Here is a 27,899-nt window from a genome sequence, read left to right as displayed (position 1 = left end):
TTGCGAGGTAGGGCAAACGCAGCTAATCATCAAATTAACTAAATTCCGCATAGACCTGGCAACTAGGAGTACCTACTTAACACCAATGCTTTAAGGTCATGATACGGCTACTTAACACATCATAAAATATCCCCGATGCGGAACACTTACACAAGATGCAATTTGGCTAAATGGCTCCGCTCGTCCATAACTAAGGTAAACTGCGTTCGGATGATACCCAGTGCTCTGCAACCGGCAGCTGCCGCTGATGACTCTCCCGACGGGAGGCGCCCCGACCCGGCAACGAACGTGCCGAACCGGTTTGTACTGGTTGCTGCAGGAGATGGCACGTAATGGCGTCGCCTGAGGCAGTGGCTATCACCGGTGGAGAGAGTATCGATCACGCTATCCGCCAGCAACTTAGAATCTCGGGTGGCGGGGACGGGCGCGCGCCGAGCGGGCGACGGCTGGCGCGCCGGCCGGGCCGCTACGGTTCGCGCGTGGCCGTCAGGCAGGCGAGCCAGTCGTAGAAGGCGATGCAGACACTCCAGGCGAGCACCAGCAGCGGCAGCACGCTGCAGGCCGTGGCCTGCGGAGGGCACGGCCGGCCGGCCGGTCAGCGCACGGCGCGCGCCCCGGCACGCCCTCACACAGCCGGCGGCGGCAGTGGACGGATGCCGCCGCCGCCGGCCGGCTCGACCCCACCTCGGCCACCGCGCTCGGCGACGGCAGCGCCCCGAGCGAGTTCAGAGACGAGCGAGACGGGCCGACCACGGCGCCGCGCCCGCTGCGTTTACCTCCGGCGCCGGCCGTCTCCTCTTGCCGGCCAGCCGGTCAAACGAGCTCCCTCCCTCCCGCGCGCGCGCACATACACATGAGGATTGCACTGGAGGTCGCGGCGCCGAGCCGCCGCGCCGCACCGCCGAGGCAGCGGGAGCGGGACGGAGAGCGGGCAGAGGGGCAGGCAGCCGACCTGACGTACCGACACGTGCTACGAGTTCATCACAAGCAGCGTGATGAAGAGCGCTACGACCACAACTGCCACGGCTATAATGTTGGAGGTGTCCATCTGCAAGAGCGAGAGAGAGAAGCGCCGTTGCCGAGGGTGCGATTCAGACAGCAGGCGCCCGGCGACGGTGCAGTGTGCAGACACGATGCGCACGACGGTGACCCGGGCGGTGGCGGCGCGCTGGCGCCCACGACCGGCTAGTGCACCGCGAGCAGGCGGCACACAGTCCGCCAGCGGCGACCCCCACATCCGCTTATTTAGGGAGGGGGCTGCCGCGTTAACCGGCGACGAGCTCGGCCACGCAGCGCGCCGCCTCCGCCGGGGCATACCAGACAGCACAACATCCAAAGCACGAGTGCACAGCGTACCGATAGGCACCGGACTGCGGATCGCGAGCCAGTGACGTCACTGGACGCGTACCACGTGAAGCTATCGGCAGGGCGGCATCCCAGAGCACGGAACATTGATACTGAGGCCAAGCGGAGCACTATGAGCAAGACAAGAGCGGCCCGCTACACCTACGATACGATGCAACACATGAACAGGCGCATGACTGGAGGAGTATGTGCAAATGGCATTCTTGATAGATAGTGGAATGTGGCCAGGCAGTGAGCAGTGCGAGAATGATAAGATAAAAGCAAGGAGAGAGCATAGGGTGGTGGGCGGAAGTCAGTGTACCAGCATCTGCGTGGGTCACTGCGTCACGGAGTCACCAGCAGTGGAATAACGAACGGTGGTAGTGCGCGGGCATGTATGAGCAAATGAGCGTATACAAGGGCATTCAATGCGTGATAATGAAAAAGTGGACCGGTGAAGAATGCATGAGAGCGAGTGTGAGTGAGCGTCCGCCCGTGCGCGAGTGACCGAGTGCGCGAAGCCGCGAGAGGGTCGCGCGCGGCCGCCTCACCGTCCGGTTTTGCACGGCCAGCTCCTTGAGCTGTTCGTCCATGCGGCGCAGCTGTCGGCGCAGCTCGACCTTCTCCGGGTCCTCGGGCTGGTCCGGCGGCGTGGCGGCGGCGCCGCCAGAGCTCAGCTCGGCGGCCGCCGCCTCCAGACTGAGGCAGCGCGCCAGTGCCGCGTCCCGCTCCTCCTCACACCTGGCGACCGGTCTCAGTCACGGCGCGTACCTCCCAGACCGACTTATCTTGACTACACACAACAGCTCCCCGGGGCAGCAGACTCAGGCCATTTCCGGCACGGTGCAGTCTTGCTGTTATGCCGAGCGCATTGGTACCCCTAGAGCACACATTAAACCACCTCTCCACAGCAGCCACCGCATAACCACCGGCGTACCGTGTTCGGGAGCACCCCTAACGCGGCCAGCGCCCATCGCCCGCGCCGGCGTCGACTCACGTGCGGCAGCGCAGCTCCAGCTGCTGCAGCCGGTCGCCGGCCGAGTTGAGCTGCTGCTGGCGCTGCTCGGCGTCGGCGCGCACCGCCGCCAGCTGAGCGCGCAGCTCGGCCAGCTGGAGGCGCATGGAGCCCGCCTCGCTGTCCGAGGCGTCGGCGCGCTGCTCGGCAGCCGCCAGCTGACCTGCGGCGGCGGCGGCGGCGGCGGTCAGAGGCGCCGTCACCTCCTCCGGCGGTCAGACGGCCGGAGCCGTGTCACCTCCTCCGGCGGTTAGAGGCGCCGGAGGTAACGCGGCTCCAGCCGCCGACAGGGCGGGCGACGTTTGTACGAGCCCAGCCTGGGTGGTGACCAAACGTGCCATAACGAGCTTGCGTCAACGACAACGAACACAGTAGTGCCACCTACGACCAGCAGGTGCAAGCTGCCCGCACACCACACGCCAAAGAGGTGCCACTGCGTGACCCGGGAAGCCCTGGCCGCCCCGCCCTGGACCGTCTGGCCTGCCCGCGAGACTGGCCGGGCCAGTCGGCGGCGTGCCGCTCGCTCACCCCGAAGCTGCTCGGCGCGCGCGCGGTCCTGCTCAGCCGCCTGCTGCCGCTGGTCGGCCGCCTGCTGCACCGTCTGCAGCTGTCCGACGGCCTCGGTGACGCTGGCCGCCAGCCGCAGCACCATCTGCTGCAGCTGCTCGGTCCGCTCCGACTGCACCGCCAGGCTCGACTCGGCCTCCTGCCGGCACCGACAGGCCTGACTGCTGACGCCGTGCGCCGGCACACCGGCTCGCGGCACACGAGGTCATCGTCGGCACGCGGTCACGACATCCTCCCGGGAAAATGACGCTAAAACACCGTCAGCGGGCTCACTGCCGACAGGGGCGCCGAGTCCACAAAACCTGGTCAGCAGATGTGCCTCACGCTCACGCCAAATCCGAGCAGCGACCGCAGCGAGACTAACCTTGAGCTGGGAGCCCAGGTGGTCAGCGCGCAGGGTCGCCTCCTGGGCGTTGTTGCGCGTCACCAGCAGCTGCGACTGGTAGCGCTCGACGCGCCCGTCGCAGTCGGCGCCCGCCCGCCGCGTCTCGTCCAACAGCTCTGTCGGCCCGCCGACACCGCCGGTCACCAGCTGCTGGGCCTTTCGGCGCCACCCCACCCTCACCCGACCATCCCAGACCCGGGCTGGGCCTCGACGGCTGGCCCCGCTCGCCACTGATGCCGGCCGTGTCGTAGGCCAATGCGAGGGAAAGGCGGCAGAAGTCAAGAGGCACACAGCCCACCTCGAATGGGAGACAGTGGGCATTTGGCATGCGTTAGTAAGGTGACGGCTCCGGAGCTGGCAGCGGTGAGCCGTTCCCAGCGGCGCAGCGCCAAGCCAGCAGGTGTCGTCGACTCGGCACCAGGCGGCGCGGCCGCCACGCGCCCGTGGCCGAGTGTCGGCCGGCCCAGCAGCCCGCCGCCCGACACGGCGCTGCGCTGTCTCGGCCGCTGTTACCGACGGCGGCAACGCTAACGGTCGACACATCTGACCATGCACCACCATGTCATCCGGCCAGTGACCATTGGCGCCGCGACGGAATGTGTACATGCGCAGCAAAGCAAAGCAGCCGCCAGTAAATCCCACCCGTCAGCAGCATCATGTCATGCGATTGTACAACATGCGTCAGAACATGCATGACATGCGCAGGAAGTAGGAGAGTATGCGTGCGTATGCGTGACGCATATGATGCACAAGTGCGTGACGTGCCGCGGCTCCCTCCGCTGCATGGGAGGCCAGGAGATAATTTGACCATAATAGGACCATAAGATAAGCAAGGTTAGAGAAGTTAAACTGAAAAGCTCCAAACCACGAACTGCAGCTAAGTCCATCACAATTAACCCTGTCCCTGTCCCAGAGCCAAAAATACGTGCCGCCCCCCCCCCCCCCCCCCTACCCGCCACAGAAGAGTTCCTTCGGCGCCCTAAGATGGCCTCTAGGGGGGCCTTTACTTTCCGATCAGAAGGAACACTTCCTCTAGAGTTCCCCCCCCCCTCTCCCAGTTCCCCCCCCCCCATAACTACTGTGCTGCTTAAATTAAATATTACTTCTCATTGGTATACAAATTCAGGCTGGGAATTCCCACTCCCTCCCATCAAAATAACGTACGCGAAAAGCAATGAGAACAATGGGGCGTAGGGCTGGGGGCGGGGATTGGTCATCAGGCCTTTGGCTCGGTCGGCCCCATCATTCACAAAAATATCACCCCTGCGCAGCCCAAACAGAGATATCCTTCTGGAATGTGGCACCTCTGCGGTTAGGGTACGTTCCATCACGGTTTCGCCAGCGCAACTACGCGAGCTCCTGCTGCAATTTAATGAAGTGCTTCGATTTCTTGGCATCTAAGGTACGAAAACAGCGGAGAGTTACGCATGATGAAAGGGTGGCGATGTTGCAACACTCAGAGCGCGGCGGGACATCACGTGAGGCACACCAGAGCACGGACGACGCAGTGCTGGTAGCCTCGTCCTGACATCTGTCAGATGAACAGGATTTAGTGCCGGCGGCTTTGGCCTGGCATCTGTCAGAAAGGCGGGGTGTAATGCCGACAGCCTCAGCCTGACATCTGATGTACAGGATTTAGTGCCGGCAGCTTTAGCTTGGCATGTCAGACAGGCAGGGTGTAATGCCGACAGCCTCAGCCTGACATCTGATGTACAGGATTTAGTGCCGGCAGCTTTAGCTTGGCATCTGTCAGACAGGCAGGGTGTAATGCCGACAGCCTCAGCCTGACATCTGATGTACAGGATTTAGTGCCGGCAGCTTTAGCTTGGCATGTCAGACAGGCAGGGTGTAATGCCGACAGCCTAAGCCTGACATGTCAGATGGGCGGGATTTAGCGCCGGCAGCCTCGTCCTGACGTCTGTCAGACGAGCAGGACTTAGAGCCGGCCGCCTGGTCCTGACATCTGTCAGATGAGGATGCATCCGCTCAAGGCGTACTCGTGCACTCCGAGGCCGGATGGCGCGCACGCTGCTCAACACATCGACATGCCATGCCAGCATGCAGCCGCGCCTCACGGGGGAGGACGGGCGACAAACCTTTTAGTATGGTTACAGTGCATATGTAGTGCTCTACGTGCAGTGCCATTATCCGCAAACGCTCTACAACCAAAGGCAGGCGGTTAGGCACACCATACATACACCACAGCGCCGGAAAACAGGGATAAAAACAAAAACAGACCGAAACGAAAAACAAGCAGATATAACACAAAGCAAATAAGACAAAGCAAATGGGAACAAACATCCCCCCCAAAAACGAGTGACGGCCGACCGTGCTGCCTGTTTGTGCCGTCCCGACGGCCGCACGTGCCCGGCGTCTGTGCCCCCCCCCCCCCCCTCCCGCCCACCGTCGTGGTACAGCGGCGGCAGGCGACCCCTCCGGCCGTCCGGTCTGGACCACTCACCCTGCAACGTCTGCACCTTGTTCTTCAGCTGCGCGACGTCTACCTGGCTGTCTTTGATGTCGGCATCACCGGCCGACCGCTGCGGCGAGACGGGCAATCAGCGGACACGGGTGGGGCAGTCAGCGGACACGGGTGGGGAGTAAGCGGATACGGTTGGGGCCGACAGCTGACACGGGTGGGGCCATCAGCGGACACGGGTGGGGCCGTCAGCGGACACGGGTGGGGCCATCAGCGGACACGGGTGGGCAGTCAGCTGACACGGGTGGGGCAGTCAGGGGACACGGGTGGGGCGGTAAGTGGACAAGGGTGGGGCGGTCAGCAGACACGGATGGGGCAGTCAGCTGACACGGGTGGGGCCGACAGCTGACAGGTGTGGGGCCGTCGGCGGACACGGGTGGGGCAGACAGGGGACACGGGCGGGGCGGTACGCGGACACGGGTGGGGCAGTCAGCGGACACGGGTGGGGCAGTCCGCGGACACGGGTGGGCCGTCAGCGGACACGGGTGGGACCGACAGCGGTCGACAACAGCTCGCTGACGGGCCGGCACTGCACGCGGGCCGGACAGCCAGCCACTCGCCACGCAACGTCCCGGCCATTGCGGAGGGGACTTTACACTTACACTGTCGGGACCATTTGCACTGGGATGGCTCCATGGTGGCCATTATCCGGGGCGTGCTTGCATCTGATTTCGAAACAGTACGCATCCAGAGCTGAAGTGAGACGGCCTCCGGAAGCAAACAGATCTGGTCCAGTCTGAGGCTGCGACTGTCAACGCCGGCACGGTCACCTGCCGCACGGTCACCTGTTTCTCCAGCTTGAGCAGCTCGCTCTCCTTCTCCTTGAGGCTCTGCTCCAGCTTCTGGACCTCCTCCAGCTTAGCGGCCTGCTCCTCCTGAGCCTTCTTCAGCTCGGCTGCCGGGGGTGAGACCGGTCAGCGGCAGCCGGAGCAGGCCAGGGCGAGCCCAGACCCGCATCGCGGGACAGTCACACAGGTTGGACACGTCGGCACGGACGAGGAACCCGACTTTCCGCCCATATGGATAGCAACACTTTTTACTAGTACAAAACACAACACACTTCACGTATTTTCAGAAACATACTTATGTGGCAATGCAAGATGTAATGACAAATCCTACGGAAATTTCATCTTCCGTGTGTCTTAACAATAGCGGGATCCACTACAAACCTTCTAATGAAGATGCCTTCGCTTTAAATGTAGAAATTTCTGCTTCAGCTTCCTTAAAGCTGTCTGAAAAGAGACACAAATATTACGCCTCACGCAAACGGCGCAGCAGGCATCAATGAACACGAAAACCCAGCATTCACAAAAGCCCACGAGTTTGGTCTGGTCAGAGGTCACTACCAGAAGCGAGACCTCATCTACACACGACCCCCGCCCGGTCCACCCCAGCTCACGCCCTTCCCCCATAAGGTCCCACTGTAGCTGCCGCCTCCGCCGCCCCGACAGGCGCCCCGGCCTGCGGGAACGCGGCCTGCGGGAGCGTGGACCGGCCGGAGCGCGGCCGACCGGACAGCGCCGCCGCCGCCGGTCCGCCCTCACCCTTGAGCTGGCCGATGGTGTGTGTGGCGGCCGCCAGCTGACTCTCGGCCGAGCTGAGCTGAGTGCGCACCGTCTGCAGCTCCTGCTCCGTCTGCTGCATGCCGCCAGACTCCAGCGCCACGTCGCCGTTCGGGGTCCATTCTGCGCGCGACACGTCACGCTCCAGTCACGGCAGGCCACTCAGCCGGGGTGGGGAAGAGTTCAGGCAGGACGGCGTGATGCGTACACCACCGCAAACCTGTGCGGAAATACTGCCGCAGATGCTCTGGCCAGCAGGCTGCACGCCATCAAAGTATATAGCATGTCGTAACATGCAGTCGATGAACACCTCAGTCCTCTTAAGCCAAGTCCATCCAATCAATGTAAGCTAACACGCTCGACAGTCCAACGGGCGAGTGTGTGACAGGGTTCCAGGGCAGAGCGCCATCATCGCCCTCCCGCCCGCCGGCTCCTCGTCGCCGCCGCAGCCACCGTTCAGCCGTCACCATGACGCGCACACCCACCGCCCAGCTTGGTCTGCAGCTTCTGCCGGACGGCGGCCAGCTGCTGCTTGGTGAAGTCGCTCTCGGCCTGCAGGCCCTCGAGCCGGGCGCGCTGCTGCGCCTCCTCGGTGCGCTGCTGGGCGTCGCGCGCCTCCAGCCGCGCCCGCTCCGCCTGCCAGCGCTCTTCGGCCGCCGCCTGCTCCTCCTCCAGCTCCTGCGGCGGCGTCGGGTGGCGTCTCATACCGCCCAGCGCACACGGCTCACCGAGCTGGAGCCGGACGCCACCTCACAGCGCGGCCGCGACCCACGCCAACCTCTAGCTCACACTGACAGCGCCTGGACAGTGAGCTCAAGGCTAACAGACCGCGCTGTCAGCGTGCCGGGAAAGCTCGGCAATTACGCAGATTATGTTACGTCTATGTAACGCATGCCGACAAACGCCGCGCGAGTACGCAAACACGCTGCGTATGCAGGCCGACCCTTGAGGCAGGCCCCTGTTCCACAAGCATCATACAGGCGACAAAGACGGTGCGGCACCGAACGTCTGGTGGCGACGCAGTCGCCTCAGCGGTTCTCCCGACTGCGACAAGGAGCGCCAGCGACGGCTGCGCGCTACGCAAGCCAGTGCTGCGCCGGCCCAGTCCTGACAGAGGGAGCGGCAGCGTAGTGCCCACGGCCAGTACATCTCGGCCGGTCTGGAGCCAGGCACAGTCGGCCGGTCCAGGCAGCAGCTCCGCCGCGTGGCGCACGCTTGACCAGGCTCCGCACTCACCACGGCGCGGTCCACGGCACACCTGCGACGTGTCGCCAGCCACCGGATGGGAAACCGCCCGCGCTCACCGGCGCCCCGTCCCCGCGCCTGCCGACTGACCTTGACCTTGGTCTCGAGCTCGGTGAGCGTAGCCAGCTTGGCCTCGTACTTGGCGGCCAGCTCGGCCAGCTCACCAGCGGTGGCCTCGCGCAGCTCGGTCTGGCAGCGGCACTCGTCCTGGGCGGAGGTCAGCGACCTGCCGACGGCGTCCGGTCCGGTCAGACGGCGGGCGAGCCGGCTCGCGGCCGGCACCACCGTCCGGTGGCGACCAGAGGGTGTCTGAAGCGCGCGCTCCCAATCACGACCGGGGTTACCTGACATGGCTTTTCGGCACCGCACATGTTCTCTGAGACTCCGCAAGGTGGGATGACCTTACTCCAGGCAGGGCTTTCATATCGTGATGGATGCTTCCCAGATCCACAGAAGACTTACCACACGCATGTGTCCCAATCTTGTCCAAAAACCCATCTCCCAAACGGGAAAAGACATCAACCACACGTCTTGTAATGCCGCGTGCAATAATTAGAACACTTTTCGGCATCAATGTCAAAAGTGGAGCACACACATGACTGAGAGCATACCGACAACGTTTTTTTTGTGATGTCCTGAACACAACCTAGGAGGCATCTCAGTACCTGCGTTGACTGTGAAGACCATGTACGCACGACTGAGAGCGAGTAAGTGAGACTTTCTATGGTCTCAAACCAATATTCGAACCAGTTCACATTCAGAAAAAAACCGAATAACCGCAGCCGATTAAAGATAAAGGTACATTACGTCACCACATACAGCAGCACTTCACCCACATTCCTAGCTTATTAGCCGCGTGCGTTTGATATTGACGCTATGTTTTATACCAGGGATGCAACATAATCAGTCACACTAACACGACGAAAGTCGCATCAAGCCCCAAAAAAAAACTATTACTCCACCAAGATCCTTCGGAAAGATCGACAGCATACCTTTCTACCTCCTGAAGTCTCCGCACAGCCTCCAGTTTCTCCTGCAGAACCTTCTTGAGACTTTCCTTGGCTACATTCTGGTATGTGTTCTTTTCTTCCTGGAGTCGCGCTATTTCTTCACGCAGCTTGTCCTCCCCAAAGTTCTGAAAAGACATTACGTCAGGAAAACGCCTCCTTCGCGGCCAACGACACAAAGCAAATTGTTATCCTGATCATGACCAGTCCTCACACGCTGGGCAAACGTCTGTTTCACATTGATTTGCATGGAAATTCCGCCGTATCATGAAGCATCGCCAGTCCCAACCGGGCCGTGTTTTGTGCCCGCCGCCACCGTCGTCGGCCCGCGCCCGCCACTGGGCCCCGACCTTGGAGTAGAGCGCGTGCTGTCCCTCGAGTATCTCGAGCCGCGTCAGCAGGCGGTCCTCGTCGATGAGCGCCTTCCAGCTGCTGTTGGTGGCCGCCTGCACGCCGTCCATCAGCCGCTGTAGCGTGGCCAGCTTGGTCTCCACCGCCTGCTCCCGGTGCACAGCCTCCTGGCGGCGCGGCGGGCGCCGGAGCGGCCGGCCGTCAGCGCCCTCTCGCGGCCGGCCGGTCGGTCGGCGACGACCACGTAACAGCTAACACCGCGCTCAGACGCCACCGAGAGGCCAGGACACGCCAGCCGTCCCCCCCCCCCCCCCCCTTCCCACGGCATCAGCGTCTGGCCAGACGCACAGCGGCGCACGAAGCAGTGAAGCCAGCACCATGACGAGGGGCTGTACGCGCGCGCTGCTGGGCGCCGGCACTGACCTGGACACACTGCTGCAGCTGGTACAGCTCGGGCGAGTGGAGCGGGGTGGCGTGATCGGCGCTGTCGGCATCGCACGGCCCCGCCGTCAGTCAGCAAACACACGGGCGCCCACACACACGCGCACACAGTCCCGCTCCCCACCCGGCTGGAGTGTGAAGCCGAGCTACCCCACTGAACCACTCCCGCCCCGTGGCCCGTAAACACCACCGACCTGCAACGACGACCGGTGCCCTTGCCAACCGCCGTACACGACTTGAATAAGACACCGTGCGCTTTGGTCTACTTGGCTGATCTACGTAACCCGCTCTACCAAACACTTAGGGTACACATTTTACAGGCCCTGCTGACACGACTTCACAGGCTTTCCGCCGGAGTTCAATGGACGCCATCCATGCAAAGCGCTGCAGAAAATCCACACAACACGGATGGTGCGGGCACAACAAGCAGAGGGATCGCCAGCCCTACGAACTCCGCGTGGTTACCCCCTTCAATGTTGAACAAATAACCAGCTGATACCTTTGCAATCAAAATAAGCGTCACCAGCTTAAGGCCATTGCCCACGCAGAGCTAACAAACAGCTGAGTCAGCCTGCACCGGACTGACTCAGTCCTCGTCTTCAGCGTGTTCGCACCAGATCAGATGCTTAGGTGGTCTGCACCGCTCTGACCCATCCAGCGGCCATATTACAGCAGCGACAGCCACGGATGGGTGGGACGGCCAACAGGTGGGGACACGCCGCGACGAACTATGGTGCCTGGGGCAGTGCGAAACTGAGCGCCGAGGCCCACCGGGCCAAGCGACGGCGCGCCCGCAGCCAGCAGGTTAGGTGACCAAGCGACATTTAGACACCACACACGGCGTCAGGCGGGGCGACACCAGGTCAGACTGAGGCTCAAGCGAACCGCATTTACCCGTTAATCATAACCTCGGGTGTGGATCCTCTGAAACGCAGAGACAAAGCATCTCTCACTGCACGCGTGGGGGACCGGACCAGTTTCTAACGACTAACAAAACAGGCCCCAAGCAGCAGACACGGGAATACTGGAGGGCTACCTGAGCACAACTATTGAAACGCTCACAGTGAGACTGCAGCCGTCACGAAGCGGGCCGGCCCTTCCACAGCCCCGCACGCCGGCAGGCTGGCCGGCGCGCGGGGCACACCGACAGCGGTACGCACCTGGCTTTGGCCTCCTTGCCGTCGGGAAAGAACAGCTTCAGCGTGGCCACAATGCAGCCGTGTGTCACTGCAACAGGCAACAGCGCATGTCACCAGTCGGCGGCAAGATAAAGTCAGGGCGGGTCTTCCTCGACGTGGTAGCGGCGCGCGGGGCCGGCGACGGGGCAGGCCCTTGTCGCCGGACGCGAGCAATGCGTCACCGGCAAGACCGACGCGCCGCTCACAGAATGGACATCACCCGGTCGAAGTCTGAGCGAAGCCAGCCGGTACAGACCGTCGACAGAGTGGCGGGCCGCGCCGAGGCGCTGCTCACAGCTGCAGACAGCCGTCCATGCGGGGCTCGACCGTCGCGACTCGCTGCTGCTGCACTCAACGGCGGCCGACCGCACGCCTGACGCTCGCCCGGCGCCGGCCGCCACCTCCGCGGACGCACGCCACTCCCAGGTCCGCTGCGGACCGGGGCCTGCCCGGCCCGGCGCCGGCCGCCACCTCCCCGGACGCACGCCACTCCCAGGTCCGCTGCGGACCGGGGCCTGCCCGGCCCGGCGCCGGCCGCCACCTCCGCAGCCGCACGCCACTCCCAGGTCCGCCGCGGACCGGGGCCTGCCCGGCCCGGCGCCGGTCGCACCTTTTTTCGAGTTCTCCATGACGTCGACGCCAAACTGGACGATGTCGCCAGAACACAGCTCGCGCGGCGCCGAGTCGTCCGCGCCTTTGCCCAGGCGCTGGCTGTTGACAAACGTGCCGTTGCTGCTCTTGGTGTCTCGCAGAAAAAACTGCAACGGGGCGAGGCGGCTACGTCACGACCGGCCAGACTTCCCGGGGCCGTCACCGGCGGCGGGGGGCGGGGGGGGGGGGGGGGGCGGGGTGCCAATGACGGTCCGTCGCGCAAGATACGTCGAAATCTATGAGGGAGTTAAATCGCTGAAAATTCTGTGCGACAATGCTGCATCATGAAACAAACACACTTGGGATGAATACAAGTGTCAATGTGAAACAAACAAAGGACAAAATGCGCTGGCAAGGAAACACTGTGAAGCGAATAAAGGAACATTCCACGCTAAGATGACATATATGTGCAGTGAAACCGGTTCAAATAAAAAACCTTAACCCACGGGCACCCGCCGGGATACCACTAAGTATTTCAAATACCGGAGCCAAAAACCCCTCCCAATGGGAGCCACCTCCACCATATCCGCCTCCGTGCGCGGAGGCGCGAGCTGCACGCGAGCGACTCCACGTGCGCCGGCTGACTCACCTTGCCACTCTCGAACCAGAGCAGTGCGTGGTTGCGGGACAGCACCTTGCAGTCGAAGATGGCGTTGTTGGGAGCGGCGCGGACCCGGGCCACCGACCTTCCGATCTTCTCCGGGTTGTCCAGGGCGAGGTTGCGCTCCTGCCGGAGACGGAGCAGCGTGAGGCATACGGCGTGCTGCGGCCGCGCCGCCGCCCGAGCCGTGCTGCGGAGACAACGCGACGCGCTGGAGCACGGCGACGCACCACGTATCACGACACTGTGACCCACGGCCCCACAGCCGCAGGCGACGTGGCACGGCGCACAGACGCGCCGAGACGTGACGCCGCCACGCACATCGACAAGGAGACAGCGCAGCTCTAATGCGTGGCCACGCAGAACACAAGGCAAAGCACAGTCGCAGGTTTTCCGCGCGGCGACGTGCTCAGCCAGAGTCCGCCGATCACTGTTATGGTCTTATGATGATGAATATGGAAGACCGGCGACGGTTGAACGCCTGAGGGTGCATTTAGGCAGCCGTGATGGGTGTGCCACAGCGGCATAACATGTCATCAAGCCGACAATCGAAAACGCATCACGAGAAAAACATACACGATACATACACGCGCGTGACATAGCCACGACAGCACGCGCCTCCGCGGGATGAAACGTGAGGAGTGTTCGGGTACACGGCGGCACGAAACGCAGCAGTAAGAAACCTGCAGGCTCACAATAGCACACAACGGTATGGGCCACAGCGCGGCACACGGCGGCGCCCGGCGCAGCCCGGCAGCGTGACACGCAGCGAGACGAACGCAACACGGCGGCGCAACACGTCACAGCGCGGCGGCGTGGTCCACAGCGCCGCCGGCACCAGCACGGCGGCGGCCGCACGTCAGCGCCGCACACCACACAGCACGAGCAGTCTGACACGCAGAGACCGCTGCCAGACCCCGCACGCCATACACAACAGCCTGCCAAGCAGCCCGGGGCTGAGGCCCCGCCGTGCCCCTGCGAGGGGGGTAGAACAGGGGGGGGGGGGGGCAGGCACGCGAGGTCGGCGCCGCCGCTCCGTCGGCGGCGTCTGTCGGCGGCCGGTCAACACGGCGGCGCCAGACAGCCGGCACCACCAGCGGCCCGTAACAGGCCAGCCTCGGTGGTCAGACAGTCGGCACCACCAGCGGCCCGTAACAGGCCAGCCTCGGTGGCCAGACAGCCGGCACCACCAAAGGCCCGTAACAGGCCAGCCTCGGTGGTCAGACAGCCGGCACCACCAGCGGCCCGTAACAGGCCAGCCTCGGTGGCCAGGCAGCCGGCACCACCAGCGGCCCGTAACAGGCCAGCCTCGGTGGCCAGATAGCCGGCACCACCAGCGGCCCGTAACGGGCCGGCCTCGGTGGCCAGACAGCCGGCACCACCAGCGGCCCGTAACAGGCCAGACTCGGTGGCCAGATAGCCGGCACCACCAGCGGCCCGTAACAGGCCAGCCTCGGTGGCCGGACAGCCGGCACCCCGGCCACATCACACACATACAGACGGTACACGGGGTTACTGCCTCTTATGCATTCTCACCGCTACCAACCCTGGCCGTCAGTAACCCGGTGAAGAAGGAACGAGCCGGCTGTTATGCTTTTTGTGTGTCCTAGCTGCGGGGTTTTCGCGAGCGTGTCGAAGCGGCACCGTGACGGCGCGGCCGCGCTCCGCCAGCCCTCGCGCTGCAGCGGCGGGCCGCAGCGACCCCACTGACCTGGAAGGGGTGCGAGTTGGGTCGGCAGATGAGGGTGGCCCGGGCCGACATCTTGCCGGTCTCCGTGGTGTCGATCAGCGTGTCGGACAGTGGCTGGCGTGGCCAGACGCCCGGGCCGCGTCCCGGGTTGATGACCACCATCTACGTGGGCGCCGAACCCCGGCCCGGCAACATCGCCGCCTCAGTCTGCCGGCGCGCAGGCGGCGTCAGTCAGTCAGCCGGCCGACGCCGAGAACACGCACGCAAACACGAGACACGCGCGGGACACACCACACACACGGATACAGCACACCGGCGCAGCGAACGGGCGGACGCGGACGCTTCCCCAGCACCGACACGGCACTGCCCGGCGGCTGCGCCGACAGCGGCGCCTTTGTGTGCCGCCGGCCGGCCACGTTTAGCCGGCACGCCAGCACCGTCTGCCACGACTCCCACCAGCCCCAAACCGCCCGGACCCAAACGATTTAGAGCCACCTTCGCCGCAGAGCGTCACCTGGCAGCGGGCCGAAGCGATGAGATGGGGAGCCGCCAGTCATGCAGCGAAAATGACCCCGCGCTGCTCACGGTACCTGTTCACTCATCCATCAGGCGGCGCGCGGCCGCGCCGGGACGGGCGGCGTCGGCGCACGCCACCGCCGCGAGGGAGGGCGCCGGGGGCCGCGTCCAACGCGTCACGGCCCTCCGACACGACAGCCGCGCTCTGCGTGAGGCCAGCTGATGCCCGGCGGCGGCTGGCGGCCGGCGGTGCGAGGGCGTGGCTGGGTCAATAGCCGGCGGCCGAGGCGGCACACAGGTGCTCGGCCGGCGTAAAACGACGGCGGCGGCGGCAGCGGCGGCCGGCCGGCCGACAAGCCGCAAGCGCAGCTGACGGGCCGCCAGCTGACCACGACCCGACCACCATCCGTTCCTTTTACGCCGACTGAACGGGCCGCTTCAGTCGCCGAGCGCACGACCACGGCCAAGGCGGAATCTCTCCCTGTGAGGGCTATCCCAGCCCGACCAGGTCAGGACAGCCCGCCTGACCCGGCTAGACCCAAGAGGCCAGATCAGGTCTGACCGGCTTGGTATGAGACAAGTTCATCAGCCGGCCCACTTCCGCCGAAGCGAGGTCGGCCGCCTCGCCCGGCGGCCCGACCCGCGGTAGGGGTCAGCTATCTCTGGGTCAGCCCGGCCGTCCGGGTCACATGACGTCCCACCGGACGGCCAAGATCAACACGGGCGGTGCCACTGAACGGCGGCAGTCGGGCGCCGGCCCGACACCGTCGCCGCCGCCGCCGCACCAGGACGTCCGGGCGCGAGAGCCCCGCGCCCGCTCCAATCACGCCTTCCGGCCAGTCAATCGGCGCGGATGGGGGGCGGGGCGCGGCGAGGGAGGCCGTCGGCGCGTGCCGCCGCTGGACCTCCGCCAGCCGCTAGGGCGGCAGACGCAAGCGCTCGGCCGGCGGCGGAGCGCAGCGGCCCAGCGCCGGTCAGTGACCGTGCCGCGGCCGGACGGCGGCGGCGGGCTGAAGACGACCGGAGCCGGCGACCGACCGACGCGAGCGGACGGCACGGGCGGAGCGCCCGCCGCACACTGAGCGGAGCGACGGCGGTACGCCGCGCGTGTTTTCATAAGCGTGTCCCAGCTGGCCACCGCTGAGCTGGTGTGGCGGCGGCATTTGTGAACAGTACTGGAAGCGCAGGTTCCGTCCGGACTTTTGGGCTGCTGGGCCCATTCTTAAGTAACTGGAAGACCTGACTACCTTTCGGTCTGGCGGAGCGTTCAGAAGGAACTGAGAGGAAGTCGTCTACAGTAGACCTATCCATACGCTCTCAAGGCGTTCCAGCTCACATCCATGCACGTAAACCCAAAATGACGAAACGCAATCCGTCCAAAGAACAAGACATGACCTTCAGCGATCCTGTTCATTCCGTAATGTTTCGCACAACATAACTGCACGGAGCAGATAAGTCATTCGAAGCAACGGAACACATAACAGCCGTCCCACTCCCGTCTTGATTACTGTAGTGTGCCGGCTTCCTGCAGCCAGCGCGCGGACCCGTGCCAGACGACCCGTCGGCGGCACAGCTGCGCCTCAGCAGCGCACATTCCCCTGCGGTCACGGGCGAAACCTGGCGGCGCCCGGCCAGCGACGAAGCCCTATAACGTGCCGCGCCGCGCTGTCTCACCAGCGAGGGTGGCCTGCCCGACGCTGCACACACGGACGATGAGGCAGATAGAGCAGCTCGCCAAAAGCGGCCGATGCGTTATCTCCCTCCGGTGATCGACCATTCCAAACGCAGCGCAAAGGCGGGTGTTGTCGATGGTGAGCGTTTGGCGGCCTTCGCGACGGCTCTAACATGAGCCCCTGGTGTGGTGCTTTAGGGCGCATCCGACTGCCAATAGCCATGCAACTATAGAATGAGTCCCTGCAATATATGCTTTGGTAGCCCTTCTCAAGACTTACGATGAGTTGACAGGCATGGCAGGTAAGTGGCTGGCAAAAGTTGATCGAAAAAGCAGGTTCTAATCTCAGCAGGGTGGGTCCAAACTCACCAATGACACAAATACCACTTTCGATCAATGGCGTCGAGATTTCCAGCGTGGCGCCCACGCTTGAGCAGGCATAGTAATGGTGTTGGCCAAAGATGTCGACCACTTCCGAAAAAAGCAACAAAACCGAATTAGCTAGTAAACAGGCAAGACGAGACGAACGAGAGCACAGCAGCCAACGAGACGAAATGGACGAGGATACTGTGACAAGGCTTTCGGGGACGGAGCGAGGACAAGCAAAACCGACGGTCCGGTAATGGACGAGAGCCGGCCAGGGCAGCGGGCCAGCTGGGACGGACGACCAGGGACTGCGCCCGGGGGAGTATGGGCGGTCCGGTCGCACCCAGAATAGGGGAGGGTGGGGGGTGGGGGGAGGGGGGGGGCGCAGGCCCAGTGGGGGCACGGACGGCCCTGCTGCGCCCAGCTCGTCCGTCTCCGTGACCCGTCTCGTGCCGGTGCGACCTAGCCGTGACGACGCGGGGCGCCAGCCAACGGCGACGTACTGGCCGGCTGGGCGCCCCACATGACCGCCAGCGTACACGGACCTCGTCGCCGGAGAGACGCGGCCGAGCAGGACAAGACGGGCAACGCAGCCAAGTCGATGGGGAGGAAGATAGGATTCTGGCTGTTTGCCTGGAACTACCAAAGCCAGTGGTTCAGCATTTTTTATGTGCGAAGCTGAATCTGACGCCAATGGCCTCAAACCTAGAAAACGCAAACGAAAAGCCGGAGCCATGAATTGAAAATCCCGACGCCGAAGCCACGGGCAAATCTAGTGCGTGACGGCCTTCGAACCTCACACCATGTACGTGGAGGATTTGCCGACTGATTGCGACGCTTTACCATTACAGGTGGAAACGTTTTGGACTAAAGCCGTAATTGCGTATGTTTAATGATCAGGTATACACAGCGTATTAACGGTGGTCCGGTCGTAGTCAGGTAGCAACTGGTCCTAACGACCGGCTGTTTTGCTGTTTTTCGGGTGGGGGGGGGGGGGGGGACGGGGCTCTCAGCCTCGTATGTGTCATAGCCTCAAGTTGTGGTACATTGGGGTGACAGGGCGGGCAAGACAGTTTATGTCATGTTAAAGTTGCAACTCTAATGCAAAAATACACAATGGAAATCCATTAGCTTCGCCCCTATACCATGCAGTGGACTGCAGTGTGCGAGGACAGGCGTGGTTGGCATATATGTGATAAATTAGTAAAGGGTCGTTATGCCAAGGAGTCAAGCGTCAAGACCCTTGACATACAATTAATAGAGCTGCCCATTGCATCTTTTTCTTCTTTTCAGTTTTATGTTCGCCTGCGTGCCATGGAGAACAGCATCCTGAGCACAAACTGCATTTAATTCCGAAACTAACGTGTCTGCACTCCAGTCCGATCCGAGCCAATGACGCCGAGCTGCGCACGGAAACGCGGCAGCGTGATGGACGACCGCTTCGTCAGTTAAAATGGGCCTAATTTTCCCCCTCGAACCTGTCTCACAGCCGACAGAATGCTTCAAAGCGTCTTTATTGCACTTTATTCTTCAAGCCATGCTTGACATGGCTTTCCCCGCGGCAAGGGGCGACCACGAAACCATTTCACGGACTTGCTATCAGTGCTGCAAAGCTGGTCTCTTGCTGGATTCTCTCCATCCCAGCAAGAATTACTCCCATCCAATTTTGTGAAGATTTAAACTTCTGCTGAACTGACCTGCTGCTTAACACGCACCCGGGTGGCCGGCTGGATACCCTTCGTTCGGGTGGGGGTCAATTTGAACCCCCCGCCCCCTGAGATCTCGAGAACTATCAGAGCTGGATACACCCAATTCACAGGATATGTTGACCTGTGTGTGTGAACCCACTTACGCAAAGTTTGAGGTCACTAGGTCATGACCTTTGGGTCAAATAAAGTCAAATGTCAAATTCCTGGTTGGTTGCCAAAATGCCCCCAGAACCTAGATAACTGTTTATAAGCAAAATGTCACACACCCATTTTATGTCAGTGAGGTTGTTTGACCTTTTGAAGGTCATGATTGCCAAAATCACAGCAGACTGCTTTAAGTTTTGCATTTGAATAAGCAACAAAGTTTGTGCTAGACAGTATGCTCCTAAAAACTAAATGCTGACCTGAGTCATTTAGGTCAATGGTCTTTTCTGCCCTCTAAGAACCCCATGGAAGATGTAGTGCAGTTCCTGCTATCAATAAATTTGAAATGAGCACTGGAAAATATCCCACACAGCAAGCCCTGGAGAAATAAAACAGGGTGGTATCCACCTTGGTCTGACCTTCATACCTGACCTTAGGTCCATGCAATTCACTCATTTAATTTTTGCATTGTCTAAGAAAGCATTGCAAACATGTATGGCTTTGTCTAACACTCTGTTGTTGCATTCAATTGAACAATTCCCTAGAAATTTACTTCGGTGAAACCATGGCCCGATTTTGACCTGCCATAGGTCAGCGACCTTACAGGGTATATCCAATTTTGTCACTTAACAATCCACTATGTTATTGTCTACAGCTATGCAAAATTTGGCACGGCTGCGCCACGCCATTCAGAAACCATTCTGGAAAAACCTTCAGGGGGGGACCAATTTGACCCCCACCCGAGCATGTGTTAAGACTATTTTGAAAACTGCTACTGCTTGAAATAATTGTGGTTGGCCTGGAGATGAAATGTATAAAATGCAGTGAGAAAACTTTCACTAGTCTTTGAACTGCAATTGTCCTTCTGTGAAATAAAGTGGTTGTAAGTTATAAGTCACCAATCTAGATGTCAACCAAAAAACCCAACACGGCCTGCAGCCCCCAAAATGCAAACCAGGTGGCCCTTCCTACCCATGGACATGTCAGGACACCCCCAAAGCTTGGCCACACACCTATAAGCTGTAAGGAGTGCAGTTTGTTGTAATCAGCAGTAAACATGATGTCAGTAGATCCAAGCTTGCACAAACACTGATTTACCAATAAACAAACATAGGCAACACACACAGACTGCCAACATCAATTACAAACATCCACACATCACAAGACTTTGACAGAAAATGAAACATCTAGACTGCTGAGTGTTATCAGCCATGACTATCCTAATCCTAATGCATCTTCCTTGTTTGAATCAACATGACAAATCAACAATACAACACAACAAACATTTTCTGTCAACTGGCTGAAAGTCAAATTTACTACTGCACTTCCCACTGGAAGATAGCTACATGTGTGCTTCTAATGCAAGGAAATACTACCTCAGAAATTCCTGTAGATGGTCCTTGATCTAGCCAACTTCAGTAACTGCCAATGCATGCCTCTCATACACCATTCACTCTTGACCTGAATAAGGTATACCCACAACATTCTATATTCCATTCAACTTTGAGCATGGCCACCATGCCTTGTGATATCAAAAACATTGAGCCATACCCAGACAGCTTTAACACTGCTGAAATGGTGGGTACACTTTTGCTAGTGTCTACTTTCCACACACAGATGTAAACCAATATACCCTACAAAATCTGCACCTGCTCACATGCATACAAAGCATGTCCAAGCCTAGGTGCATGAAATGATCAAGCCACTTAGCTGAACCATGCTCTGCCAGCTAGACAGCATACATTCAACCTCACAATCACATTCAACAACACATTCAATTCTTTTCAATTCAATGAATTCAATACATTCAACATAAAGACCATAGACAAGGAATGTGACATCCACCACAGGCTGCTAAGAGATGTGGGAATGGAGGCAGCAATTATCACCTTAAAAAACATCCCCTCCCATCAAAATGACAGTGTCTATTTAAAATTGAATGTAGGCCCCATTTAAAACATCAGTTAAGCAAATTTTGGCCACTGGCTGAATGCCAGTCACAAAGGGGTGGAACATGTGCACTAAAAGGGGCTGTTTCCAAACTTATATATGGGTTTGAACTGAAAAGTCATCTTGAAGATCAGTTATTGCAGTTCACAGCCCTGCCCTTCTAGACCTAACTGAACAAAGTCCATGAAGATATTCAGACTATTTCATGCTGACTTTTCAAGGTCACCCAGGTATTCATGGCACTATGTTTCCATTTCTGTCATTCCACTGGCCATTCTGTGAAGCTCCATAAAAATATAATTGTCAAGTGATTAGCATCTACAGCTGGTGAGCACGATTTCCATGTATAGCTGCAATCAGTTGGCTCTTAATCAATGTTGTGCAAGATATGATGACATCATCAACGTTTATATCTGCATAGAGCTTCATCCAACAAGCAAAAAGTAAGCAAACACACAAACCATATCCAGTAAAAACAAACTGTGGTGAGCAGAATGCACTGAGCTTGTCAGATCAGTACACCTGATAATAATTTGTGAAGTGACCTGAATTGCTTTTTTCAAATCAAAATAGGCATGACCTGAGCCAGCTATAGTAAACCTCAGAGACCAAATAGCACCAGGCCATTATGCTGATGGTTGTAGAGGAAAAAAATCCTTTGATCATTCTGGCAATAGCCCTGGTCTGGGATCAATGACTGAAACAACATGAATTGTACCTAACTTAACCTAATATTTGAGCTCCAGGCAATCCAGTTTCTTTATCATTCCTGCATCATTGGTTCCTATGATAATATGTACAAATTAAGCAAGTTATGCTTGCATATACATAAGAAAAGGCACCAAAAAGTTTGCAACACCTGGGCACTCCACATACCTACTACATGTTCACACAGTAAGTACTCATGGACAACATACTTGAAACTGTAACTTTACCCAGCAGCTGGACAACCACATAGGGCACATTAATGTGATCACAACCTATTTGAACATAACAGCAGGTGAACAACACTATTCACAACCTCTCTGTTAGACTGCCTTCACATGATGATGGACAACTCTTCATCGCCAGACTTATAAGCATGACAATGATGAGAACTGTATCATAGGTTATGCAAAACCTCCCTCTCTCCAGATTCCACACAGACAGAATCTAACAACACAAGTGAATTTATGATATGACGAGGGTCACAAAACTGACCAATGGAATAATGGACGTCTTTGCCAAGACACAACACTGCCACTTGTTCTAAGGCAAATAATGCGCAGTTCCCCGAGAACAATTGCATCTGCGAGTCAACACGAGAACGGCTACTTACGACCCTTAAGGAACCAGGGTAGATACTGCTACTGTTGGATCCTTTATGCCATAGCACAAGTCATAGCTTTGTACTCAATGATGTATCTTCTGTCTATGTACGCCAATGCCACCACGACACCATATCTTTCATTGACACCCAACACGCGTCACAGGCCGACCCACTAGAATTTTTCGCGTACCTGCAGAACGGCGTTCATGGACCAGCACTAATGTATAAATGTTGCAATGCAATGTTTTGCTAAAATATCGTGGTATCTAAGAACCATAAAATAAGTTAAAAACTGTTAATCTTAGCATGGAGTGAAAAGTAAATACAATTCGAAAGGCTTTGGTGAACACTTCATCACAAACATGTCATTTTAACTGCACTATCCAACAAGACTGACAAGTTTTGGAGATCTTTCTCACTTTCTCAGGAATTCTTCAGGAGTCTCTGGATTTGGACTCACACATTGTAACGCTAAACATACGCATTAGATACATACCTGAATCTGAGGTAAACAGGCCTTGCATCGGCCCACCAAAAAAAGGAGAACGCAATTTACGATGATTCCGGCTCATATCGGTGAAGTATAGCGCTTGTAAGCGAGCTGGGCAAATAAACACGATGAGGGTTGGCAAACCTGTTGGTTGATGATGACGATAGTGAACTGTTGAGGTACCGCATTTGCATCGGTACTTCCGCGTCCCTCGTCTGTATTCGACATGTCGCGCGTCAGTAATTGTCAGACATTTTAGACTATTCGGGTCTGAAGTTGTATTCCACATAACTTGCAATATGTCCTTTGGCTTTGAGTAGTGTTTGTTGTACCTCTACCCCTCATACCACTCTTTGAAGGTTGAGGAGAAGGGTTCTTTGTATAAAGCTTCTGATAGTTGTCTGTTGTCATACACACTGCCTTCCTTTATTGTCCTTATATGTTTTTGGTATGTATTTAAGGTTCCATTACTTCTTACTTCATCATTTGATATTTCTGGATCCAACTTAGCTGCCCTTTCATTGATGTCCTTCCTTTGCATCCCTTATGTGTTAGTTGTTCCTATAGTCTGTACAGATAGCTCAGTTGATACAGTGTCTGTCTTTATTTCACTGACCCAGCAGGTGTGAGTTGCTTTGGGTGCTCTCTTTTTGCTCTTGACAGGTGTGACCTGTGACCTTATAGTTAACAATAAAGGTCAGGGTCTGTCAGCTATCACCAGTCATATTGGTCACAAAAAGTCAGGGGACACCAGAGCAAACAGTGCAGAGCACTGGCAGGTAAAACTTACCCTCACCAGATTCTGCTGCTGATCTGGAATTGCACCATAGTAAGATGATACCTGTCAGGGCTCACATATCAAGAAGTACTTATCCTGCACTGTGATCCCATAAGCTCATCTATCCAAATGGTTTGGATTACATCTTGTGACATAATTTGCTGTGGATGTCATCTATCAGTGGATGAGCTACTAAAGCAGATGTCAAGGTCCATAGTCCATCCCAATGGCTCAGTTGGTTAGGATGCCTGCCTCTCGATGCATCCAACCCTGGTGGGGTGGGTTTGAGTCACTTTAGGCACTTGCTATTTGGCATTGACAGGTATGGCCTTTGGCTGGTGACAGCAGTGCTTGAGATCAGTTGACGTCAGAGGGCAGGATGGACCATGCTGAGCATTGCAGCACATTACATTTTTGCCACTTAATTCTGAATTTGCCTGGAATTGCAAAATCAGATAGTAGCTTTCAGAGCTGATACAACAAGTTACACTTGGTGTGAGCTCTGATCTCAGAAATTCATCTGTTCAAAGGATTCTGGTCAAGCCTTTTAAAGATAATAAAGAGCTATTTCTACCCAGAAAAGTGCATCAAGGCTAATCTATTGGGCATCTTTTAGGAGAAGTTTCCAGAGGATTATGTGCACTGGCCAGTGCACATGCATGCATGTGTGTGTGTGTGTGCATGTGTGTGTGTGTGTGTGCATGTGTGTGTGTGTGTGTGCATGTGTGTGTGCGTGTGCATGCATGCATGTGTGTGTGCATGCATGCATGCATGCATGTGTGCCAAGCTGACTGTGATGACATTTTATTCTCTTTTTACTACAAACTCAAGATAATACTGTATTGAAGCCTCAATGTGATGTCCTTATTGTTTCTCAAACTCATTTCAGCAAGACTATATGCCATGCTCAATTTTCTCTAGCTTTCAAGTGATCACCTGTTAGTTATCATATGTGTGGGAACATGCATGCCTCCGACAAAACACACAGCAACCTGGCTCATAAGCCATCAGTCTATTAACCTATCTACCAACAGATGACGGTCAGGTACTTTTTTGTACTCATATTCATTTATACATCATAATTTGTGTAGCAGTGTGCATGGTTACCACCACCTGTAGCACGTCAATTCCTTATATTTATTACTGTATTTGTATTCCTGGTCGGCTTAGCCCCTCTAACTTTCAGTTTAGTGCACTTACTGAAATAAGTTTCCACCACACAGTCCCATCTGTCAGCTTTAAGAACTTCTGGCATTTTAAGGTCTATTCTTACCATTTTAACTTTCAGGCCAATGGAAAATGTGAATGTTGGAAGTATCATAATTATCATAGTTTTCTGCTTAGCCCTTTAGAGGTAAACATGGAATGTAAAACTAGTGGAAAATGTTAGAGACTGAAAGAGGACAATGAAAGAAAAAATTGTGCGCAGGCACATAAGGCTTCCTCAACTTACTGAAACATATGTTTGGATAGCCCAGAGTAATTCCCACCATGTATGTTTATTTATGATGGCTGAAGGGTGACCTTTGTGAACTTGATGCTCTTTTCAGGCTTTCCACTACATTTAAAACACATTGGGTGACTGCTTTCCAAAGTTATTTTGGTATGTCCCAAATGTGTATCATGTTTGTGTACTTCATGTTCATCACTCTCTTCCCTGGGTTTATAACCTGAGGTCACAACCTGACTTTTGACCTTATGTAACCCTGAAATAATCTGAATATCCTTATGTGGCAATCTGTAATGACCTGGATCAGTTTAAAACACTGAAGGTCCTTTTTGCCCATGAAGAATGTGGTCTGCCCTGGTTCCATCACCTAGGGTCACATCCTGACCTTTGATCTAGGTTTTTTAACCATTCATCCTCAGCTGTGGTCAGAGGGCAGGGTGGGCCATGCCCAGCATTGCAGCATCCTCAATGTCAGCCTGAAAAGTGAAGCACCCATCTGATCCCAGATGTACATCTAGTGAAAATGTTTGGATCAAATTAATTTCTATACATTTGCATAAGTCCACGAACCAGGGTAAGATTTGATGGAGGAGCGTATGGGGCTTATGCTCTTCCTCAAACTCTGAAAACACTCATCAGAGCGTGGTGCAAAGAGGAACAGATTCTTTGTGCGAACCCGCGCATATTTTTCAATGTGTAGGACAGGATGAAAAGCCAGTAATTCTTTGAATGGAGGAGGCTTGAGACATGCAAAACCATGACATCAAAAACAATCACCTGTATTTAAGATGCTAAGGAGGGGGGGGGGGGGGCTAGTCTTGGGGCGTCTGTCGTGCCCCGGATGTACCTGAAAAAATCCTTCCAGGACCATCTAATGGGATTTGAGTTGTTTTCTCAAAATAAATCTTGACGCGTAAGCCGGGCGATAGTGCTGGCGATTTCTAGGATTCGTACACTAGGGTGTTGTGACTCATGGACCGACTGTCCCAGGACTATTGCCCTTAGGCGTCAGGGATAGGGATGTGTGAGCAGAGGGGCGTGTCAGACATCAGCCTCACAGAGCTGTGTATGGAGTCCAAGTCGTGTCATGCTCGATGGTGTTATTGAGTGATCGGCCACTCTCACTTCGGGAGAAGTGGGGAAGGGCGTCGGGATTGAAGGGAGTGTTCCACATTCATATAGGTTTTTTAACTGAAATACCCATCTTGAAGACCTTTCGGTGCTATTTGCAACCCTGCCCTTTTCAAGTCCTGAGCCCTTTTAGTTTCTGAGCTACACGTCCGCGAAAATGGGGAGAGGTGTATCGGGGAGAGTATTTCGAAGTCACCTGGACACCCATGGTGTCATAATAACGTCACTCAGATCCTGTCAATCCATGAGCCATGCGGCGATTAACGCCGAGAAAATATAAATCGAACCACGACGCATTGATGAGCATATTTACTGCAAAGAGAATTGTGTGGTCTAAAGCAGTCTTTTCCACTTGGCATACCATTAGTTGTAAGTGAGCTTGTTTCATCATATCTGATGTTTGCTTCAATATGTTGAAATGTGAAACATTCCCTGTAAGGAATAACGGTAGATGACGGGGAACAGCAAGGGAATAACGGGAAAAATTGTGCGATATGTCTCCTTTGCGTATTGGATGTCTCATATGAAAGAGTACGCTCGCAAAAAATGCGAATAAGTTCTGACGGGTAGATAAAATAAGAACAAATATACGAGCAACGGCATATGCGAGGCCATGTGTTGCGAAGAAACGCGTGTACTTGTAAATGCGGCACGGAAAAATACAGTTCTAAAATGCATATGCGAAGTGTGTGGGTATGAACATTTGCGGATGCGAGGTAGTGAGGGGTTTCAGGTAGCGCGTACAAAGACCCACGTCTGGTGTGTTCTTTGCGAAGTTTTGCTTTCATTTTTTTTCGTGGACATTCTTACGTGATTTAGATGGGTGAAAATATATTGCCCTCCATATAATTGACTCGTTATTTTTCTTGTATTCTCTTCACGCGGCAAAAAGCCTGCAAATTTTCGTCTTAATTTCGCCCCACCTTGACGATGAATACGAACTGGCTGTACTTTCATTGTGTATGCGTCTTCCATAGCTTTCGTGTGGAAGGCAAAACTAAGATATTGGTAGAGTGTCTGGTGTGTGTGGTACGTTGGGCGAATTAATTTTGTTGAGAATCAGAATGTTCTACTTGTAACCAAGAGAAGTCTGTTGTGTGCCAAATAATTTAAAAGACTGCTCCTGTCGAATAATACAGTTTGTCATGATTAACATCACGCGGCAGTGCACATCTGCGGTTTTATTATCCTATTATGTCCGTTTAGGAAGCTAACCGTGCTTTCAGAGAAGTCTTCCTTCAGTGAAGCTGATCCAAGCTAACCAGCGATGACGTCAGAAACTCACGAGTTTACTGTGGAGATGACATGCACCGGCTGCTCGGGCGCCGTCGAGCGCGTGCTTGGCAAGCATAAAGGTTCGTATCTGGACAGTGACGGTCCAGCGCCCTGTATCTGGACAGTGACGGTCCAGCCCCCTGTATCTGGACAGTGACGGTCCCGCGCCCTGTGTCTGGACGCTGGCGTTCCAGCGCCCTGTGTCTGGACGGTGACGGTCCAGCGCCCTGTATCTGGACGGTGGTCGCGTGCTGTAACCACTTGGGCTGACAAGAAGCAGCATGGCATCCACTGGCCGCGTCTTCTATGCTGCGATTGGTGAACCTTTTCGTCTCTTGAGAGGGGAGAGAGGGGCGGCGATGCCAAAGTCCCCTCTCCTGGGTGAGGGGCGATGACTAATCATTCGTCTGAGACACCGCAATGCTTGACCAAAACCTTCTAAACATCGCTCCCCCCTCCCAGAAAAAACGCAAGCAGCAAAAACCGTCACGCTCCTTCCTCCCCACCGCGATAGTTCAGGTTCCGCTTAGTTGTGCGGCTGTGAGTAACCAATGCCAGCTGGAATCGGGGAAAGCTCAAGATAGGAAACACGG

At 56.7% G+C, this 27,899-nt stretch overlaps 1 protein-coding gene across 1 annotated transcript; it reads right to left on the bottom strand.

The window, feature by feature from the left end:
* Positions 1-466: 466 nt before the first annotated feature.
* Positions 467-22,463, bottom strand: Slmap (Sarcolemma associated protein). The gene is made up of 22 exons (XM_037230749.1): positions 22,373-22,463; positions 14,538-14,723; positions 12,815-12,952; positions 12,185-12,332; positions 11,557-11,623; positions 11,291-11,320; positions 10,379-10,439; positions 9,955-10,122; positions 9,590-9,732; positions 8,688-8,823; positions 7,838-8,030; positions 7,335-7,475; positions 6,960-7,022; positions 6,576-6,685; positions 5,773-5,851; positions 3,291-3,427; positions 2,888-3,065; positions 2,424-2,522; positions 2,342-2,364; positions 1,896-1,982; positions 1,357-1,370; positions 467-554 (listed from the first exon to the last, which is right to left on the bottom strand). The coding sequence occupies exons 2-22, from the start codon at positions 14,676-14,678 to the stop codon at positions 467-469; spliced, it is 2,244 nt and encodes a 747-aa protein (XP_037086644.1). The 5' UTR covers positions 14,679-14,723; positions 22,373-22,463.
* Between the last annotated feature and the right edge of the window lie 5,436 nt (positions 22,464-27,899).

Source organism: Pollicipes pollicipes, unplaced genomic scaffold, assembly GCF_011947565.3.
Source record: "Pollicipes pollicipes isolate AB1234 unplaced genomic scaffold, Ppol_2.1 Scaffold_6686;HRSCAF=7923_pilon_pilon_pilon, whole genome shotgun sequence".
NCBI lineage: Eukaryota > Metazoa > Arthropoda > Thecostraca > Pollicipedomorpha > Pollicipedidae > Pollicipes > Pollicipes pollicipes.
Note: the sequence above shows the minus strand (reverse complement) of the source record. Positions and strands in the feature narration are given on the sequence as shown.

Coding starts and splice junctions, on each gene's coding strand:
- Slmap (XM_037230749.1), bottom strand. CDS start 14,678: ATGGTGGTCATCAACCCGGGACGCGGCCCGGGCGTCTGGCCACGCCAG. Junction 9,733..9,954: donor AGCACGCGCTCTACTCCAAG/GTCGGGGCCCAG, acceptor ATGTCTTTTCAG/AACTTTGGGGAGGACAAGCT. Junction 3,066..3,290: donor ACCTGGGCTCCCAGCTCAAG/GTTAGTCTCGCT, acceptor CGGTGCCGGCAG/GAGGCCGAGTCGAGCCTGGC.